This window comes from Thermobia domestica, chromosome 2 (assembly GCF_964235325.1).
Source record: "Thermobia domestica chromosome 2, izTheDome1.hap1.1, whole genome shotgun sequence".
NCBI classification, from domain to species: Eukaryota; Metazoa; Arthropoda; class Insecta; order Zygentoma; family Lepismatidae; genus Thermobia; species Thermobia domestica.
Window position 1 is genome coordinate 314,217,374 of NC_137455.1, and position 21,194 is coordinate 314,238,567.

Consider the following 21,194-nt stretch of genomic DNA (forward strand, 5'->3'; position numbering starts at 1 on the left):
ACGTAGTAAGCATTTGTAGAAATGTTTGTCCAGTCACAGCTCCATCGTCAACGAAGTACGGACCATAAACTTTTGAAGATGAAATTGCACAAAACACATTCGTCTTCGGTGAATCACGCACAATTTCACAGATTTGGTGAGGCTTCTCAGTTCCCCAAATGCGAACATTTTGTTTATTCACTCTTCTTGTAACATGGAACGCTGCCTCATCACTGAAACAAAGTTTGCCCAAAAATCATCATCAACACTGCACAACTCTTGAAATGAATCACAAAAAGTCTTGCGACACGTGTGATCATTAGGTGTTAAGTGTTGTAACAACTGCACTCGATACGGATACATCTTTAAATGTTTACGCACTACACGCCAAACAGGTGTTTGACGCATTTGAACCTCTTTGCTAACTCTCCTTGTTGACTTCTGTGGACTGCGTTGAAAACTGGGTCGAACCCTTTCGACATCTGCCTCAGAAGTGGACGGCCCACCGGGCGATTTTTCTTTACAAATGCATCCCGTTCTGTTGAATTTGTCATACCACTTACGTATGGAGTTCTTTGATGGTGGATCTTTATGAAATTTTGTGCGGAACTCCCATTGAACACTAACAACAGACCGACAAACGTGAAACTAAAACCTAAAATGCTCTCTCTCTCTGCTCCACAGGCAGCCATCTTGGATCTAATCACTCTGCCACCTAGCGGATAAATTTTAAATTACTACGCTCGTTCCAAACAGAACTTGAGGATAATATTGAAAGTATTTCCATAGAGATTTCATTGTTCATAGAGTATTATCACTTATAGAACGTTTCCTTATCGTTCACATCATTTCGAATCGCGCTGTATATATATATCTATACCTACCTATCTATCAATCTATCTATCTTTATATTGTAGCGAACATGCAGCCAGAATGGGCAAAATTATAAGTTTATTTTAAAAACACCTTTTATTATTAAGAAATTAACATTTCTTGTTTGGAACTGTGAGCATCCTTTGCGATTCCAGAATAGACTGTTATTCCGGAAATAGGGACATGGATGTCACAGTAACACACTTTCATCGACTTAAAATTAAAACCCATATGAGTAAACTAGGATGCTTATCCGTATACTATAAGCTCAAATTTAGAAAGTTTACTTGTCCAATTCAACACGAGTGAATAGAGTGTCAACGCCGTCGCTCTGTGCGCCGAAAGATAGGACCCGACGCCAATACTTCGGTGATGTAGCATCTAGCACCAGAGGTCCAAGTAGCTGATCCGGCCCATATCCAAGTGTCCAGAAACGTCTCTGCCTGAGACGACCTCCAGGGAGGACTTCACAGACCCAGTCCAGCTCCGCTGAGGTTGACGACGAGGACAGCCGCCACCCAAGTTCGAACCCTGGACCAGAAGGTTCCAAGCCGAGTAGCGAGGCCCAGCGAGTTTACGAGGCGACGCCACAAGGGAAGAAGAAGAGGAAGTTTCCCGGCGGGTTTGAACCAAGGACCTCAACAACAGAATACAAGTGCATAGTGCGTCGTATGATTTTCAACAACAACAGTGTCAATAGTTAGCCCAGTTCATTGGACAGCATCCAGCCGAGAGATACGTGAGTAAGCAAAACCATATTTTGATTTGTTTCTCAAAGAGGTTCATTTGAGGAAAAAGGAAGCTAATATTCTATTCCCACACATAGCCTTGCATTGACATGTTTTAATTCATTTGTCTCAATTTGGCTAGCCTTCAGCTAACGAGACAACCGGTCATAAACCGAGACCCTTCAGGTCAATGTGTAGACCGGTCTAGTTAGAAATTTAAATTATCCCCTTTTAGAACTCCGGATCTTTCATCTCATTCATTCATCTTTTCATCATCATGTATTTTGTAATAAAATATAAAATCTAATTTCCAATCTTTCATTTACGTGACATATTATCTCTAACCAAAGTACCGTTGTAATATATATATATATTAGGGTGGAGCGAAAAAATCAAATTTTCTAGTATCGAATTCTAATAAGGCTCAAAAGTTGCCTACCGGCATGATAATCAACGGAAAAATAACAAAAAAGATCACACTTCGGATCTTGAGTTCGCGTAAACCGCCTAAAGTTTGAAAAAAAAATGACAGAAAACACCAAAATTTACCTTTATGCGAAAAAATCAAATTTTTGAGTACCAAATTCTAAAAAGAGTCAAAAGTTGCGTATTTGCTTGCTAATCAATGGGACAATAACGAAAATAATCACACTTCGGATCTTCAGTTCGTGTAAACGGCCTAACATTTAATGAAAAATGACAAAAAACGAAAATTTACTTTTACACAAGGAATATACAGATTACTTTTTTTTTCATATCTGTAGCGTCTAAGTACTTTATTTTAGTTGTGTGAGGGCATGTTTGTTATTAATTCATTAATATGAGTGATTTTATACATTTTATTTTCATAATGGTTTTGCAGCTCTTAACCTATTTGTCAACGTTTTTTTTTTTTTTCTTCATGAAATGTCGCAGAACTCATCACGAGGAGGTGGCTGCAATCCGAGTTCCACCCACATCCTACTCAACTCTCCGACCAATTAGGGTGTGCTAAATTATGTTGATTTAGTCAAGGATGTCTTAAATTCAGATTTTTAAATCAAATTTTGGGATTGTGAGTCTTGAGAGCAATTTCACCTCTGATGCCACGGACTACAGTGAGCTGATAGATTGGAGAAAATGTAAGCAGTCGCCTCCTCCAGCGCTCGAAAGCTTGACAACAGAAACTATCTTATCACTTATGCATGACAAATATGCTCATGAGTTTGACTTCTTAAATTTTCCGTGCCATACTCAGGAAGTTGAAAGATGTGTCAAACTTGTTACAGTGTGTGCAGGAAAACTATGTGGACAAGAAACCAGAGAAGGGTACATTAGAGTAAAATTGCTCTCAAGATTGTAAATTTGATCAAAAAATCTTAATTTAAAACATCCTTGACTAAATCAACATAATTTAGCACATCCTAATTGGTCGGAGAGTTGAGTAGGATGTGGGTGGAACTCGAATTGCAGTCACCTCCTCGTGATGAGTTCTGGGCCATTAAAAAAAAAAAAAAAAAGTTAAGAGCTGCAAAATCATTATGAAAATAAAATGTATAAAATCACTCATATAAACGAATTAATAACAAACATGCCCTCATACAACTAAAATAAAGTACTTAGACGCTATAGAAATGAAGAAAAAAAAAGTAATTTGTATATTCCTTGCGTAAAGGTAAATTTTCGTGTTTTTTGTCATTTTTTTTAAAATTTAGGCAGTTTACGCGAACTAAAGATCCGAAGTGTGATTATTTTCGTTATTGTCCCATTGATTAGCAAGCAAATACGCAACTTTTGACTCTTTTTTAGAATTTGGTACTCAGAAATTTGATTTTTTCGCATAAAGGTAAATTTTGGTGTTTTTGTCATTTTTTTTTTTTTTTTTTTAAACTTTAGGCGGTTTGCGCGAACTGAAGATCCGAAGTATGTTTTTTTTCGTTATTTTTCCATTGATTACACTGTTCAACAAATTTTGATCGAAAGTACGTAAATTCTTTGAAATTGCGATTTTTACATTCATTTAAGCATAATATGAAAGGAAATGATAATAGAAGAATTTTCTTAGCTCAGGTTGTAAAAAAAAAAAAAAAAAAAAAAAAAAAAAAAAAAAAAAAAAAAAAAAAAAAACGCCCTTGTACAACAGTAGCTGTATATATACAAATGTATTAATATTTATAGAACATTTAAGCAAAATCCTTGTAAAAACCTACATTTCACTTTTTTTTTTATCTATTTCACTGTGATGTGATAAGTTTGGGAGTTAAGAAGTACCCTAACCTATAGCTTTCTATACCCTTGTACTTCCTTTTTCAAAATTGCGCAAATACCAGTTTCACAGCGATACAGAAAATAAAGTAACCGTGGTCAAGTTAAACATTAACAATTCCGTAATAAAAATCAGTATTAACATCAAAACATGAAAAATATGTATAAATACCTTTTTGTGCAAGAACTACACTGCAATGTAGACAAAAGTTTCAAGTGATCCCCTGTACAGGATTATGTTTATTTTATTTTGAGCGTCTTCGCTTGGCTTGTCTTTTGTAGGTTACATCTGGAGCATCCCTTGCAATAGTCCAACAGTAGTCGGCCAATATGTTAGAACTCCACTTTCCCTCATATCTCTTCTCCATGGCTGCAATATCTTGATGGAAACGCTCACCATGTTCGTCACTTACTGCTCCACAATCTTCGGGAAAGAAGTCTAGATGTGAATGAAGAAAGTGGAGTTTCAGAGACATATTGCAACCAAGATTTTCGTAGCACAGTAACAACTTTGCTACCAGTTGTTTGTAATTTGTTGCTCGGTGTCTTCCCAAGAACTGTGAACAAACACTCTTCAAGCTTTCCCACGCAGCTTTCTCCTCACCTTGGAGAATTTCGTCGAACTTGTGATCTTTGAATAGTTGCCTAATCTGTGGCCCTATCAAAACACCCTCTTTAACTTTGGCATCACTTAATCGAGGGAATTGTCCTCTTAGGTACTTATAGGCCTCATCCTCTTGGTTCATGCTCTTAACAAAACTTTTCATAAGACCTAATTTAATATGTAGAGGGGGAAGCAAAATTCGGTTACGATCTACCAGTGGTTCATGCTGCACATTTTTCACTCCCGGCTGAAGAGTTTCTCTGGTACTCCAATCACTTTTGCGGTAATGAGATCCACGATCTGTACTGTCCCATTCACATATAAAGCAACAATACTTTGTATACCCTAACTGCATACCTAGCAACAGTGCTATTACTTTAAGGTCACCACAAATGAGCCACTGAAAATCGTAATATTTAATGGCTTGAAGTAAACGTTTCAAGTTTTCATAAGATTCCTTCATATAAACTGCGTAACCTACAGGAATTGAAGGAAGTTCATTTCCAATATGTAAAAGCACTGCCTTTAAACTCACCTTGGACGAATCTATAAAGAGCCTCCACTCCGTAGGTTCGTAATTAATTTTAAGTGCCCTCATGAGACCATTTACATCTGTACATGCCACAAGTGTGTCTTCCATAGTAAAAAATGAAGTGAACATCTTCTCCCTATTCCGATACACTGAAATATTTACTTTTTCCTGCAATAAATTCAGTTGCTTTAAGCGTGACGCTAAAATTTCGGCTTTGCTTTTCGAGAGGTCCAAGTCTCTGATTAGATCACTTAGTTCCTCTTGAGTAAGTCTATGTGGTTCACATGGAGGTTCTTCTACAACAAACGTAGGGTCCTTCGAAGTACTTGATTCAGGAGCTTCAACTTCTTGATCATCATCAGAAAAAAGATCGTATTCTTTAGGTGGGTCAGGAACAGGTAGTCCTTCTCCATGTGGAAAGGGTGCATTGCAGAAGGAACCTTAGGATAGATCAAGGCCCGCTTCTTCTTCGTGGAAATTCCCTTCTTGACGGAAGGAACCATACAAAAATAACAGTCTCTGATGTGGTCGCTTGGCTCCCTCCAAATCATGGGCACTGCAAAAGGCATTGAGCGCCCCTTCCCATTAATCCAATTTCTTAGATTGCTGGCACAAGTGTTAGACACAATGTGGGGTGCCCAAGATTTATCTTGGTCTCCAATTTTACAACCAAAGTAATATTGATAGGCTTTTCTTATTAGTGGTGTTATAGTCTGCTTTTGTGAGGAAAATGTCACTTCCCCACCACGTAGCAGAAACTATCCGCACTGTTTACACAATTTTGCGGCATTTTTGTTTATTGAAATCCTCAAAATGTCACTTGAAATAGTTCCGACGACTATTTAAAAATATACATTCGAAATACCAGTATTTTTGCGTACTTGTAGTTGTATTTTTATGTCCTGCACTACACAAACGTCACACCCAAAACGGCTGATAACTGCACTAAACCTGTCTTTTCTAACAATAGCAGAACACTACTGAGAGAAGGAACATAATGAAACCAAGCGTTCATATAGTTTCTCCAGTGTTGCCGGATCAGTGTAACATTTTACCCCAAACGAAGCGAATATATTTATTTTTAAAGCGTTATTATTAGACATGCCTGTAAAACGAAAAGTAGAGCTTATATTCGAAAATAACTTTCAAATTCGTGATCAGCACCACAAAATCAATAAGAATTAGCTGATTTTGTTCAGTTTACATTTTCGTTGTTGAACAGTGTTATCATGCCAGTAAGCAACTTTTGAGCCCTATTAGAATTCGATACTCAAAAATCTGATTCTTTCGTGTAAAGGTAAATTTGTTGTTTTTTGGGGTTAATTTTTCAAACTTTAGGCCGTTTGCGCGAACTAAAGATCCAAAGTGTGATTTTTTTTCCATTATTTTTCCATTGATTAGCATGCGAATACGCAACTTTTGAGCCCTATTAGAATTCGATACTCGAAAATTTTACTTTTTGGCTCCACCCTAATATATATATATATATATATATATAACCTTTTACCTTTGAAACCAACGCTGGCTATCTTATACCTATATTGTACGTAGTTACAAATATACAAGAATATATTCATATATGTATATATATATTTCTATTATTATTATTATTATTATTATTATTATTATTATTATTATTATTATTATTATTATTATACATATATAAGAAACCAGCAAGTGGCCCTGAAGGAGTCCCTTGCATGCGTTTCCTTGGTTCTTTCGTTTCCTGTTTTCGTTATCTTCCTTAGCCCCGGTACATAATCGTGAGACATTGAAATAAACTTGAAAAGAAAGGAGAGGAAAGTCCTATAAGGCAATCCGTGAAGCCCCATCCGCGTTTTGTGGGACTCGCTTTGCAGCATTGACACTCGGTTATATTTCGATTTCTAGAAAGGAAATCGACAATTTTGTAGAGTAACAAAGAGGTAGGTAATTCTATATAATATAGAAAAAAATAATAAAATCTCCTATTACATTCAGGATTCAAATTTTTAAGCCAGTCTTTCTGGCTGAAGAAGCCTTTAGTTTCCTTCAAAACATACCAGGGAAATACTGGGATAGTACCTCAAGTTTAGGAGTCAGAGATAAAAAAACGGCTTTGATAAATAGATATTTTTATTTATTTCTTTAATATACAGGGTGGCCCAAAAGTAAGTATACAGTCCCGTACTGATCAACTCATTGCTTTTTATATCATTTCTTATTGTTATTTATCATGTAGACTTAGTTCCTTTATTATTTGTTCTTAATGTCTTTTTACTTATAGCTTAAGCTCGGAACAGCCGAAGCAAATAAACCAAGAAGCTAGAATGTTATACTTGATCCATGCAAGGGTGCATACCTAGTTTTGGGCCACCCTATATATTTATATATTTATTTTAAGAATTACAATGTTAGGAATGGAGTTTTTTAAAATTCTCATTTCTAGTTGCTGACTTGTTTTCACAAGAGATTTTACGCTTCAAGAGTCTTTGTAACATACGATAATTTTAGTGTAGATACATACTTCACCAGATGCACAAGAAGAATTCGGGAGTTTTACGATTTGATTGCCGTTAGTGTTGAGAAGACAGAAATATATCGTTAGCAATTTTCCTTTTAGAAGCGTTTTCAATTTGTATATAACTGAGACATACTGAAAGATATTTTCTTATTTGTTTGTATTAATACACGAGTATGTACTACAAAAACAAAGGAACGTAGTTACCTTGTTATTTATTCCAGACTAGCTGAAATGTCCATTCTTTGCACGGGAAGAATGAAGTTTATGGAAAATATTTGAGCCTCCTCTCCCACTTAGGATACGTATATTAATGAAATTGTAATAATGAAAACTCCATAAGATTTTTCTACTTTTGGCATAAATTTTGTACCCTCTTCTCTCTTTAAATAAAATTACATAATAAAATCTCAGCATGAGGTAGGTACTATGTTTAGAAACTCATTTCAACTTGTTCAACCATCTTCCTGTGACGCGATCACAAACGACAAGTAACGTCTTATAATAATAAAAAAAATAAATAAATAAATAAATAAAATTAAAAAAATAAAAAAAGAACATTTTCAAAAGCGCTGGAACACATTTCCACTTATTTTTAATGAGGAGTTACATACCAGGTTTCATCTCCCTAACCTGACAGGATTGTTAGATATTCGATTTTTCGCATAGAGTTTGATCCTTTGTTCTCCCTTTAGAATTCTCATTTTCAATCAAAGTAACATAACAAAAGCCCAGTTTGGTGACGATGTCTTGATAAATACATATCTTAAACCTATTCTGAAAATAGGCGTGTACGAAGAAACACGATTGAAGAACGTAATTATAATCACATTAAGATTATTATTTCCATTCAAGTTTTGGATTGTATGTTTGGAGTTTTTTATTTTATTTTATTTTATTTTATTTTATTTTATTTTATTTTATTTTTTTTTTTTTGTGTGGGTTTTACCCAAAAAATCCACTGGACATTTTTGGGCCGGTAAAAATTCCAACAACCCTGACTTCATGAAAATGTTGTATTGTCTATGTGCCTTACCTTTTTCTGGCGCATAGAAGTTTATTTTACAGGCTTCAACTAATCTTGATCTTATTAACATCGAAAACTATTGACTTACATCACATTTCAATGTCAATGTGCTTTTTAAAAGTAAAACAGGTTATTTACTTCCAGAATAATTTATTTTCTTTTAGTAGAAGTTTTTTTTCTCGTTCATTCATTTAAATCTTTGGTCATTCTTTTTTAATTTATTTTATAACTACTTTAATGTTGAAATGCGGAGGATAATTCTACTGTGGTAGTGCGCTGATTATGTAATTACTTTTGTTCACGCAACTCATTATCTTATTAATTTGTCGGGAGATTTCCGAAAAACTTCTAGCTTAGAAGTCGAAATTTTCTACACAGTTCTCGTTAACTCTAGATTGTAGATAAGACGAAGCTTTGAGAAATTCAACCTGTCGAAGATACGTATGTATGTGTGTGTGTGTTCGTGGTAAGGAGGTTAAATTTTTAACCCTCCACTAGATTATCAAAATCATTTAGCTAGGAACTTCTTTTCATTGTAACAAATTTCGATGGAAACTTCTATTTGTACCATCTCTTCTATCGGATTTGAATAAACTGTTAATGGGTCGCTGTTGTGTATTTTCAGGAGCTTTTAGTATTACTCAAAGCCACAGAAATCCATTGGATATGTGTCACATACTTCTTCTGGTATGTCAGAATATGATATAAAACTAATATCAGTTTTACACTCTGTATCCTGCATGTAGGCAACAGTAAAACGGGTGGTAGACTTGAAGCCGTGTCCTGATCGATAACAGCCGTGCTGGTGATTTCAAACTATGTAAGAGAAGTAGGAACTGAAAAACAAAATTTTTACCTTTGAATTTTCAGTAGCATGATACTTAACTTCAGTCTCATTTTGATGGAGAATTTTAATTTTTTTTTTTTTCAGAGTCGAACGTTATCAATGGTGAAACGTTGCGTAGGATACTCAATTGTTTTATAGAAGGAATGCACGATTACACACTTGATTGCCGAGGCGACATAGGTGCCTGGATGAGAGAAGCCTGCATGACCGGTGTTCAGGTAAGCCTTGACAACAACATAATCATATCTACCTTAAACCAGTACAATGTTTTTAATTTTGTAAAGTAAGTGGAATGAGGGAAGGAGAAACAATGAGCTGTAAATAAAACGAGAAGTAAGGATTTGTTACTTTGTTTCTCTTTGCCTCAATAATTTTCCTTTGTATCTACAGAATTTTCTTTTGTTTTGTAGTGTTGCTTTTCTATGGGCTGCCTTCATCTGATCACTTTACCTAGAAAAAGAAAAAGAGAGAGAAACAAATTTCTCTCTTCGGTTATATACATACAGGAAATGCAGTTTTCATATTAACATTCCAATAACACCAGTAGCAGTCGAAAGACAAGGATCTTTTATATCTAAGCAGCTTTCTTCAAGCACTCTCACTCGTCGTTAATATGCTTTACCAAAAACCAAATCGAGAAATTGTATTCTTTTCATGGTTACACAGAAAACTATAGAAATGAAATATTTTGAGTTTTACATCTCACGGTTATGCCGGCTAGGCTAAAGGAGACGGTGATGATGAGAAATAATGAAATGGTGGAATGAAGAAAGTGGGAGGAAACGAGAGAACCCCGAGGAAACCTACGCACACGATGTTTGTCCAAGAGAAAGTTCACTTGGCGCGAGCAGAAGACTATAGAACTTAAACAGATGGTTATATATATTAGAATAGTGATAACACGAACAGACTTCTTTTTATTATTGGATTGTGTTATTTCTCATTTTTTAAAATACGTATAGGGCATTGTAATTATGGAGAGGAAGCAAGATGTCTCGATAGTTGAAGCAACAATGGAAACCTTCAGTAGAATAGAATGGTTACAGTTCCTTATCAATTTAGTGTAAATACCTGAGGAAACAATGCAACATACCAAATTCATGTGCCGTTGGAACATCTTTTGCCTCAGAACAGCTCTGATGTAACGTGAAATGGAGTCATAGAGGTCATGAATGGTAGCAAGTCGAATATTACACCATTCACACGCAGTGCATCACTCAGTTCCGTGAGAGAGAACGGAGGCGAAAATCTGAGACGGATTCGGTCTCAAAATAGACCACAGTTATGTTCAATCCAGGCATTTGAAGACCCGAGGGAAGTATTCAGCTTCATCCCTATGCTCCTCAAACTACGATGTAACAGATCCAGCTGTGTGAATGAGCTCATTCTTATCCGGGAATGTTATTGCTTAAACATTAGACCATAGTATGCACATGGTCTCCTAAAATAGCGACATAATGACGGGAAGTGATGCGACCAGTAAGCGTTAACACAGAACTCACTGAAAATCAGGATATTGTTGCCTACAGTATCACAGGGCCGGCGTCATATTTCACAGTTGAGCGGAGACACTGCGGATCATATGCTTTTTGAGCCTCCGCGATAAATATTGTCCGTGATTTGAAATAAAGTGAACGATTACTTATTTAGTAATATTGTATATTTCAAGCCATCAGCGACCCATGGTGCATGTTCGCGGCTCTGTTAGCGTCGTGCTAAAGTGTGATGATATTTTACCAACGGTTTCGTCTGTACAAGAACCCATATGTCCACAAAGTGTAACTCGCTGCAGACTGGTCGTCGAAAAGGCTGTGAGAGGTGCTGCTTGACTTCTTTCGTCATTTCCACCGTCACTTCCACTGCAATCATGCAACGGTTCTGAGTGACAGTCCGCATCAATGCACGGTGGGGACCTGTAGATAAGAGTTTTCTTCCGATCACTGTTCCTCTTCACCGATGTAGTTTTGGCGTTAGTTTTCCGGGCCACCATCACCTTGGATATTGTCACTCTGGACATACCCAACATACTTGGCATTTTGGTCATGCTCGCACCACATAACCGACCGCGAAAATTTCATTTCTTTGAAAATCAGAGAGATCGCCCAGTTCACACTAACACCGTCTGCTCAGTTGGCTGCTACATTGCTGTTCTTCTGCTCCTCATGTAGTACGGAATTTGCCCTAAGACTCCACCACCAAGAGCTCGGCGCTGAGGTCACCATCTAACTCAGACATTACGTCTTTCCATTAAATTGATACAGATCTGTATATGCTACTAATACTGATAATAATAATAAAGAAGTGAGTAATGTAATCGTCGGAACTCTTAAAAGTGAAATTCAGTTCAGTAGTGAAGTATGAGCAGTTGTTGAGCAATTTGATTATGAAAAAGAAATTACAAAGTCGTCAAAATTCGGCAGCACTTGGAAAGTCAAGCAATCAGTGTACTCCCAGATGCAGCTGATATATCCGAGTATGATCAAGTCGTAGCGATTCTGGTATTTCTCCCTTATAGCAAGAACATGAGGTTACAAATGAAACTGAATAAAAGTGCATGGAACATGTTATTATATATACATATTGTTTTTCTAGAATGTGCTGAAACTTGTCGTGCAGTATGAACCAGAACTACTTACTCCAGATGTGATGTCCAAATTAGTTGCTGAAGTTGCACAACAGGCTGTGGAGAGGATTGACAGGACAAGAGCACATGCTTGTCGAGTGTTTTACAATATCATTCACAGGTACGATTAACGTCTTAATATAGCATGATTTTTTTATACATCTTGTATAAATCTTGATACTCGTATATCTTGATAGACAAAAACAAGAGATTAGGCAACATGTCTATTGTTTATCATATTTAGTTCTACAAGTAACTATTAATGCGTAACTTCCCTCTGTTTTTGCGGTATTTTCCAGTAAAGTTGTACTGAGGTTTTCCGAGTTCGTGTTTTACTCGCTATAGTTGTACAGAAATCAGGAAGAAGTGTATGGAGTAAACGGAAATATTCCGTAATAACGTTAAGGGTTTTTTCTGTACATAAAGATCATTTACAAAGAAGAAAATACCTTTAATTTTGGAAATAGTTTAAACTGTACAAATGAAAGGGAGAAACAACCGATTTTTTATTTCATACACCAAATCCTCTATAGGTATGAATTCTAACGCAAAGAGTGAAGAAGTGACTTACTGGACCGGGACTTGAACCTGGTACCTCCGGCATACCGTGCCGATGCGTTAACTACTATGCCACCCAGCTCACTTCCCAGAACAGTCACTCATTGTCGAGGTCGGTGCTCTCATCTCGGACCACGTGGGTTGTACCACAGACCCCAGCTGTGATTGGAAAATCCAGTGTTATATACCGAGCTTCTTATGACGGTTGTGATTTCATATATATTAATAAAAGGAGGAAACAACCGCTTTGGGTTTAAATTGATTATAATGCTGGTTAAAATAGAATTTTCCGAGTTTAGCAAGTTCCACTAATGAGGTACCTTGTATATTCGAGAATTCGGGCAGATAATATACCCCCACGGACCTTTAAAACTCTCAGGCACTGGAAAATAGAAGATGTTGAAATAATTTTAAAAAGTACGTACCACATAACATGAAATATAAAAGTAATCGTTAATTTCTTATGCTTGAAATTATATCTTGTTTAATTAAACAGTAATGTTAAAAATATTCAGTTCAACGCAAAAGTATAAGCAACTTCAAAATATTCAGATATTCTCAGAAAGTTTATACCTCCATGGATATCAGAAAAAGTTTGTTACTCTCAGATATCTAAGTAGCAGAAAACCTAATTATTCAAACTTGACCCTAGCACAAAGTGATAACGACACTCAAAATATTGCCTATTTATGATGTATGTTCAAAAAATTCTGGGAATCCACTGACATTTTGTGAAGTCCGAAGATGATAGAGAAATAGTAGATTCAGAAATTAATAGCATCTAATGAGTTGATTGTGAGTTTAACGTCTCTTTCAGTAGCGTTGTTATATGAGACATGGACCTACTGATTAACATGAAATCCGAACCACATGAGCTCCGCCGGGAATCGAACCGGGTCTCCCACGCCAAAAACGCGTACGCTAACCGCTTAGCCACGAAGGAGCTCTAATAGTGTCTTAAGATTTCAACGTTGCTGGGACCACTCCCTTGTTCGCTATATTGGTAATAGTAAGTAGCGTTCCCGTACATGCGAATAACCTAGTGGGTGATGACGTCAGTACTTGGAAACATCCGTCGTGGAAAAGTAGTCGTATTGAATTCAGGATGGAAGAATATGATAAACTATGAGATGAATAGAAAGGAAAAGGTGTAACATTTTGTTTTAACCAAATTATTAATTATAGTCCTTCATATTTATATCGAATGTAGATATTTTCATCACGTTGTCCGATATGTGTTTTGCTTCATTTTAATAGTATTGCACGTATATTCAACTCTTAAACACACTCTATTTATATAAGCACACGAAAATAAACTGATTTAGCAGTAAATGGAAAGATAGTAATATTCAATACTGTACCAGGATTACTTTTCTGGATGATAGGTGGCTAAAATCTATAGTTCAGAAGGAGCCGTATTTGTATATTTCTCAATATTGATCGATGGAGGGGAAGAATATATTTAATGTTTGTATTTAAAATCCAAAATATAGTTTGGCTACTACATATGTTTGAAATTATAGTAATCACTTAATTTCTTAATGAATGAAAATTCTGAATTTAAATTTACTTATTATTAACATATTAATAATACACTAACACCCCCACCCCCATATATATATATATATATATATATATATATAATGTGGGTATATGTTTTGTATGTACGTAGATAGATAAAAGTATCACACAACTAGATACGTATGCACAAAAAAAAAAAAAAAAAAAAAAAAAAAAAAAAAAAAAAAAACGTAGTGATCAATCTTTGAATAAAAACGAAATTCGTTGGGTTAAGTTATGATCCTTAAGCCCCTATTCTACAACTACTTCGAATTCGAAAATGTTATTATTCCCCTTATTTACCTTAATTTTTAATATTTCCGCATAAACAGCAGGCGGAATGTGTATTTTTACTCATCTCATTTCCATACCTTCATTCTCACCGCCGTGATTAATCCGATTGGGTAGAAAAGCTTGATAAACTCGTCACCATCAAAACGTCGAAGATGTATTTCACACCTAACGCTCCTACGTACACTATAAGTCACTACTCGGTACTTTCTATATCACATCATTAAGACATAATATATAAACTTTCTTTAAGTAATAAGTAAAACTTATTGTGACTTATTGAAACGTTTGGATTGCGAGCGAAGCAAGAAAATTTTTACCAAATTATTTCTTTACAAACCGAAAAGAGGGCGCCAATACTTTTTCGGGGCGACGCATCGTTTATTCATTTCCAGCACTTTCCCTTTCTCGCTCCTTCGGCGCCCTCTTGCTATCAGCGCCCGGGGCAAGACAAAGTAACTGTTGGAGGATTTCGGACAAACGGTTTCAGAATGATTTCAAACGTTACACGATCTTTTGCAAAAGGAACATGTTTTAAAATCAAAAAGAGCAACAAATACAACCCAAATAGTGATAATGTTTCTTAGGACACAAAATATTTCTTTCTTTGAAAACATAAACCGAAAGTTATGTTATCATTATTTTTTAAAGCAATTTTTGCGAATCATTGGAGTAACTTCAACGTGTAATAGCATTTTTACATATATTTTTAATCTATAATTTTTAATTCACTAATGCTAATACCATTTTCCTTTTATTATTATTCTTGCTGTTTTCTTTCTTTTTCAGTGAACCTCGAATTCCAAATATTCCTTACCATGAAGAGATTCTTAAGATCTTCCCGAAGGCAGAATGTGAGGATATTAATTGGAGTTCAGAATCTGAAACATTTCCAAGATTTACGCAGCTTATAGCCTACAAACCATATACTCATAATGTTTTGCTAGGTGTGGTGGTTAGCATTGGTGGATTAACGGAAAGGCTTGTAAGTACTTTAGGCAAAAATGCTGAATCAACTTTTGTTTTGATTATGTATAACGTCCATGTGTAATGGTGAGTGTATCTCCAACGTGGTTTGCATCTACGAGAATGGACGTCAAAAGTGAGCACTGTAGTCCAAGGCTAAAAGGGAATGTTTGATGTAAATGAAGAAGCCTTTTCCAAATTCATTAGACCAATTTTGGACGAATTGAGTTGTATTCTGGGTATGATTAGAGTAGGGTATGGTCATCTGTATGTGTAATATTCCTTCCAAACTGCCGTACATATTATCAGTGTGAAATATAGTTTTTTTTTTTTTTTTTTTCAAAATTGGATTAAACATTTCTTTTCTTTCTTTTTTTTTTCGAAATTCTGCTAAGTAATGGCTTCAGAATAGGTAGGTAGGTAGGTGGGTGGGTGGGTGTAGAGAGAGAGAGAGAGAGAGAGAGAGAGAGAGAAAGAAAGAAAGAAAGAAAGAAAGAAAGAAAGAAACTAACTAACTAACTAACTAACTTTTGTATTTATATTTTGGAATGATATACCGCGATTTGAAAGAAATGTGCAGCATACCGGTGTTGACGCTGTCTAATTCGTTGTACTATATGGGAAACCTCGTTTCCAAACTCGTTACGTCAACAGCTTTGACCTATTCAATATTATTCGAACAGTATAGGGTTATCTATACTACCCATAAACTCGCATACCGAACCACCTGGATAGAAACAAACTAATCCTAAATGCAGGGTAATTAAAAGCAGTGTTCAGAAATAAAAAAAATGAGTAGTGAATTGTTCTTCCTTTTACACTACCTTTGATAAGGTATTTTGTCATTCAAATAAGGTTTCTTGAAAATTTTTCCGGTGTTTCCCCTTCATAGTGCTCTTCAAAACACTATGTCATTGTTTCATGAGTCTTACGGAGTGAATATTAATTAATTTAGCAAAATGAAAACTCACTTACTCTTATTTATAGCGTAACCAGGAGGAAGAATTAAACAAGACAAAGTATTTTGAATTTGAAACCTCATTTTACGTAAAGCGATTTAAGATATAAGTAAGGCTAGATAATACTAACAGTAAAAAACAATTGAAAGAAAAAGTACAACCAAAGTTATATCTTGTATCCAGGGAATTAAAAACTTGAGGTAGTCTAAAAAGTATTAAGATGGCGATAGTGCCCCAACTTGCAGGGCATGAGAGTCGCAGCGGGTTAGATCTTACGTCACTTCGACAGCTGACAGTTGAAGCTACGAGGGTCATTCGGAAAGTAAAGAACGTTTTGCGCTAGCGCGTGCGCGTGTTCCCCCACCCCCGCTGGGTTATTGACCTGGGCATGCTTTAGCCTCAGTCTGGCACCAGCTGCGATCCGCTACGGTCCGTTATTGCTTCGCTGTGCGACTGTAAAATGTGCGATACAATTACTGATCCCGCCAAGTGTGAGGTTCGTAGTGTGATAAGATTTTTGAATGCAAGAAAAGTGCGTCCGATAGAAATTTATAGACAAATCACTAAGGTGTATGGAAATGTAATGAATGAAGCATCAGTTCGTAAGTGGTGCATTATGTTTAATGACGGACGGACGAATGTGCACGATGATGAACGCTCGGGCCGGCCTTCTGTTGTGACTGACGAACTCAAAGGAAGAATTGAGCGGAAAATTCAAGAGGATAGGCGATTCACTATTGATGGGCTGCACGAAATCTTTCCGCACGAAGCCTCTACGGCAGTGATGATGAACTTTGTTAGTGATGATGATGAGGAAGCTGTTAGTGATTGGTTCAACAGTTTGGCGGCAACTGTGTATGCCGAAGACATAGAAAAACTTGTACCACGATATGACAAGTGTTTAAATTTACACGGCGACTATGTCGAAAAGTAACTTAAGTATCACATAGTATGTAACACAAATTTCGCCTTTGTATATCAGTTATTAAAGTGTTTATACAAAAACGTTCTTTACTTTCCGAATGACCCTCGTAGTAGATGTACGAAAAGTGTTGGAATTCTTTTGATTAGACCTAAGGTATTGTGCTGTGAAGATGAGTGACCTTTCTCAAAACTGCACTACATTTGACAATTTTGGATAAAGGCACAAATACTGCGCAGGTCCGTGAAGAAATTTGTGATGTTTATGGGTAAGATACGTTATTAAAGCAACAGCCAAAAGATGATTCAGTCGCTTTCGTTCATGGCCAAGATGCTCGTCGCAGTGAAAGACCAATCACGGCGAAAGTGGATGATATTCTGGCAGAAGTCTGACAAAATCAGAATATAACCAGTCATGGAATCGCCAATGACCTAAACATCCATCACCAAACAGTGTTAAATTATTTAGAGAAAGCTGGCAACAAAAGGAAGTTCGACGTTTGGGTGCCACATGATCTGACTTTAAAACATTTACTCGATCCTATGAACTCGAGCCATTTCTAAAGCGGTTGAGCACGAGTGATGGAAAGTGGTACTACAACAAGTGCGACAAAGAGTGTGGTCGAAGGAGGAAAAGCTCCACCATCTGTGACAAAACCCACACTAACGACTGTGCGTTTGTGGCATTGGAAGGACAACGTGTATTATGAGCTGTTGCTGCCGGGCGCTCGGAACTGTACTGTTGAGAATTAGCGAGAGTACACCTGCCAATTAAAAACGATCGTAACCGGTCAACAGAAATGGTGTAGTACACCATGCTGGCAAAGCGAGACGGCATAATTTTTAACGACCCGTCAACAATTAAGAGGATTTGGTCGGGAGGTTCTAATGCATCTACCGTATAGCACTGATGTGGTACCGCCAAACTAACATCTGTTTCGGTCTCTGCCGACCCTTCTGAATGGTGTTCAGTTAGTTTCAAAAGAGGTCTGTGAAACACGCTTTGCCCAGATACTACGGAAGTTCTATAACGACGGTATTATGGTGTTGTCGGACAAGTGGCAAAAGGCCATCTAACAAAATGGTGCATATGTGGTTTCATAATAATATTTTCAAATCAGAATAAACGTATTCTTAATTTGACTTCAAAAGGCTTAATACATTTTAGACAACCTGATACTTTCAGTTGGTTTAGATGTTCACTGACATCTTTATCAATTATTTCTGTTACTTGCTCAGCTGGTAATATGCAAGTGGATTCCTGCCTTCCTGTGTAACTCCTCTGAGAGAGAGAGAGAGAGAGAGAGAGAGAGAGAGAGAGAGAGAGAGAGAGAGAGAAAGTAAATAATACTCCCACTTCTCCACACTTGACCTCATGAAAAAATACGGTACGAAGTTGATATATTATAGGTTATTGAAGGTTTATATATTATACCTTTTCTGTTCGCAAATGAAAAATGAAATCTTTAAGTTTTACATCCCACGTTTATGCCGCTTAGGCTAAAGGAGACGGAGATGATCAAAAATGAATGAAATGATGGAATGAAGAAAGTGGGAGGAAACGGGCGAACTCCGCGAAAACCCACGCACACGGTGTTTGTCCACCACAAAGTTCAGTTGGCGCGAGCTGGGATCGAACGAAGGACCCCATGCACGAGAGGTGAATGTTTTACCACTGATCCACCATGGCCCCTGTTCGCAAACAAGTTGGTGCAATTTTCTTCATGACGTTAGTTCATTTGTCTACTTGTTGAGGAGGAAATAATCAATTTATACTAAGAAAATCAGAGAAGAAAATAAAGTTGATATAGATTTGCATTGGCAGGTTCTTGTAATGAAGTGGAACAAGATAGAGAAAATTGCAACAGCATTTTTTACAAACAGGAAGAACATACCAGGGCAGTTAAAAAGTTCCCGGAATTTTGTTGCAGCTCTTTATTACCACAATATAAGTACACATTTACCTAATCGTCTTCAAAGTAGACATCTTTGAAACACACACACACTTGCTCAACTGCTCCCGCCATTGGTGGAAACACAGACGAAAGACTTCTTTTGAAATCTTCTGAAGTTCAGCCGTCATATTGGTTTTGATTGTCTTCTTCGGTGACGAAACGGATACCATTGTAGTCAATTGTACTTTGAAGCATTGTCACCGTAAACTGTTTTAAGGCTATCGACGCCTCTGAATTAGATTTCCCCAATTCCCACATGAACTTGATGTTTGCGCATTGCTTGAACTGCGACATTGTGCCAACTGCTGATCACGCATTCCTCTGTCCAGCTACACTACTTGTATACTGCCTGTTATAACCTGTTCACACTTTGTCACATTCATAATTAGACAACTTAAGGACTGTGCTGTACAAGAGTCATTGTGATTGCATTACAAATGCCAAAACTACAACAACATCTCGGAAACTCTTTTGACTGCTCTGTTATATCAACGTTCAAATACTGAAAAGACTCTCTACTTTGTAACATATTTTTCACGGGGCTAAGTTCAACATAGTTTGAAAAGTGAGGATTCCATTTACTTTTTCGCCCTCAAAAGGGTTTCGTAGGAAGGCAAAAATTTATCCGTGTGATACTAGCTTAGCAGCTAATATAAGTCATTGATAGAAAGGTCAACGAACATCGAAACCATTTGGAAGGATTTTAATTCCGCGGATCCAAGGTAAGGTAATAAGTTATTCATTATGTATCTTATAGTAGAAGTGGACAATTGTGTGTAAAGAATTTACACAAATCCGTTACATGAATTATTTTCTTTCGCAGGTGAAGTATTCCAGCTCCTCATTATTTTCGTACCTAAAATCCAAACATAATGATAGGAATGAGCTTGACAGGTTGTGTAATGTCTTCATAGAAATCTTCGAGAAAAACCAGAAGATAGATAGAATAACGTTTCCTCTATTGAAATTTCTTGATCATCTTTTGGGCTCAGGCTGCGTACGAAACGTCTTAGAAGATCCCGCATCAAGATTTGCTCGTGATATTCTAAGGCTAACAAAACTAGAAATCATGCGATGTGGAGATCCCAAGAAATTAATGGCAAGTGGTGATGTGTTTTGCCAGTTAATTCAAGTTTCGGGAGATGTGTCCAAGAAGGCGTTGAACCATCTAGCCATTTTTCTTTGTCACAAATTTCCACGAATACGGAAGGCAACTGCAAGTAAACTGTACGAATCCATAACAATGTATTCTGATTTAGAATTGTTTCCAGAAGAAAACTTCGAAGAAGTGATGACGATCCTTAGTGAAACTAATTGGGATCAGCCTGTTGAAACATTGAAACCGATCCGAAATAACCTGTGTGAACTAATGTGTGTTCCAATTCCCAGACCAGTAACAGCGGCGAAATAATATTTGAAAAATAAGATGAAAATGAAGCTTCTAAATACTTAAGTAAGTTGCAAATACAACAATAAATAACTAATTAAATACGCTTGTTAAATGACTTTAATTTAATATGAATATACGACTTAAAATAGAAGAAAATGTTAACTCATGCAAAATTTGAATACATTTAACAGAATAGAAAGAAAGTTATATGCTGTTAAAAATGTATATTTATTTAATCAAGAGAATCATGTAATGAATTTTGTTAATTTAAAAGTTGATATTAAAGTACTTGAATATTTTTTCTAGTGTTTGTGTCAAAACGTTTGATTTCGAATTTGAAATACTCAAGTTTGTGTTACGTGCATAGTTCTGTGACGTGCAAGAGTGCGCACCTTACCCATTTTTTTTTTTCTCGCAATAAAGTTGGAAGTAATGGATAAATTTAAGCGTGGTTTCGACAATATATAGGGTGAAGTGTTTCCTCGAGACTGCAAAATATCTGGAGAAATAAGCATCGGACGAAAAAAAAAATATTCGAAATAAAAAATTAATATTTTGGAAGAGGAAATTCATGTGTGATAAAATAAGACCACATCGTTCCCCCTGGGGATGGGGAGCTTGGAAAACTTAAAAGGCG

General features: G+C 36.4%; 1 protein-coding gene across 2 annotated transcripts in view; it reads left to right on the plus strand.

Annotated features, from left to right (window-relative positions):
* Tbcd (tubulin folding cofactor D) overlaps window positions 1-20,856 on the plus strand; it is a 97,209-nt gene extending 76,353 nt beyond the window's left edge. For both annotated transcript variants that reach the window (XM_081748995.1, XM_081748996.1), the window contains 4 exons: window positions 9,419-9,552; window positions 11,927-12,078; window positions 15,156-15,351; window positions 19,991-20,856. In XM_081748995.1, the coding sequence (XP_081605121.1) occupies window positions 9,419-9,552; window positions 11,927-12,078; window positions 15,156-15,351; window positions 19,991-20,578 (1,070 nt within the window). In that variant the 3' untranslated portion in view covers window positions 20,579-20,856. The remainder of the gene's footprint in view (window positions 1-9,418; window positions 9,553-11,926; window positions 12,079-15,155; window positions 15,352-19,990) is intronic.
* The last annotated feature ends 338 nt before the right edge of the window (window positions 20,857-21,194 follow it).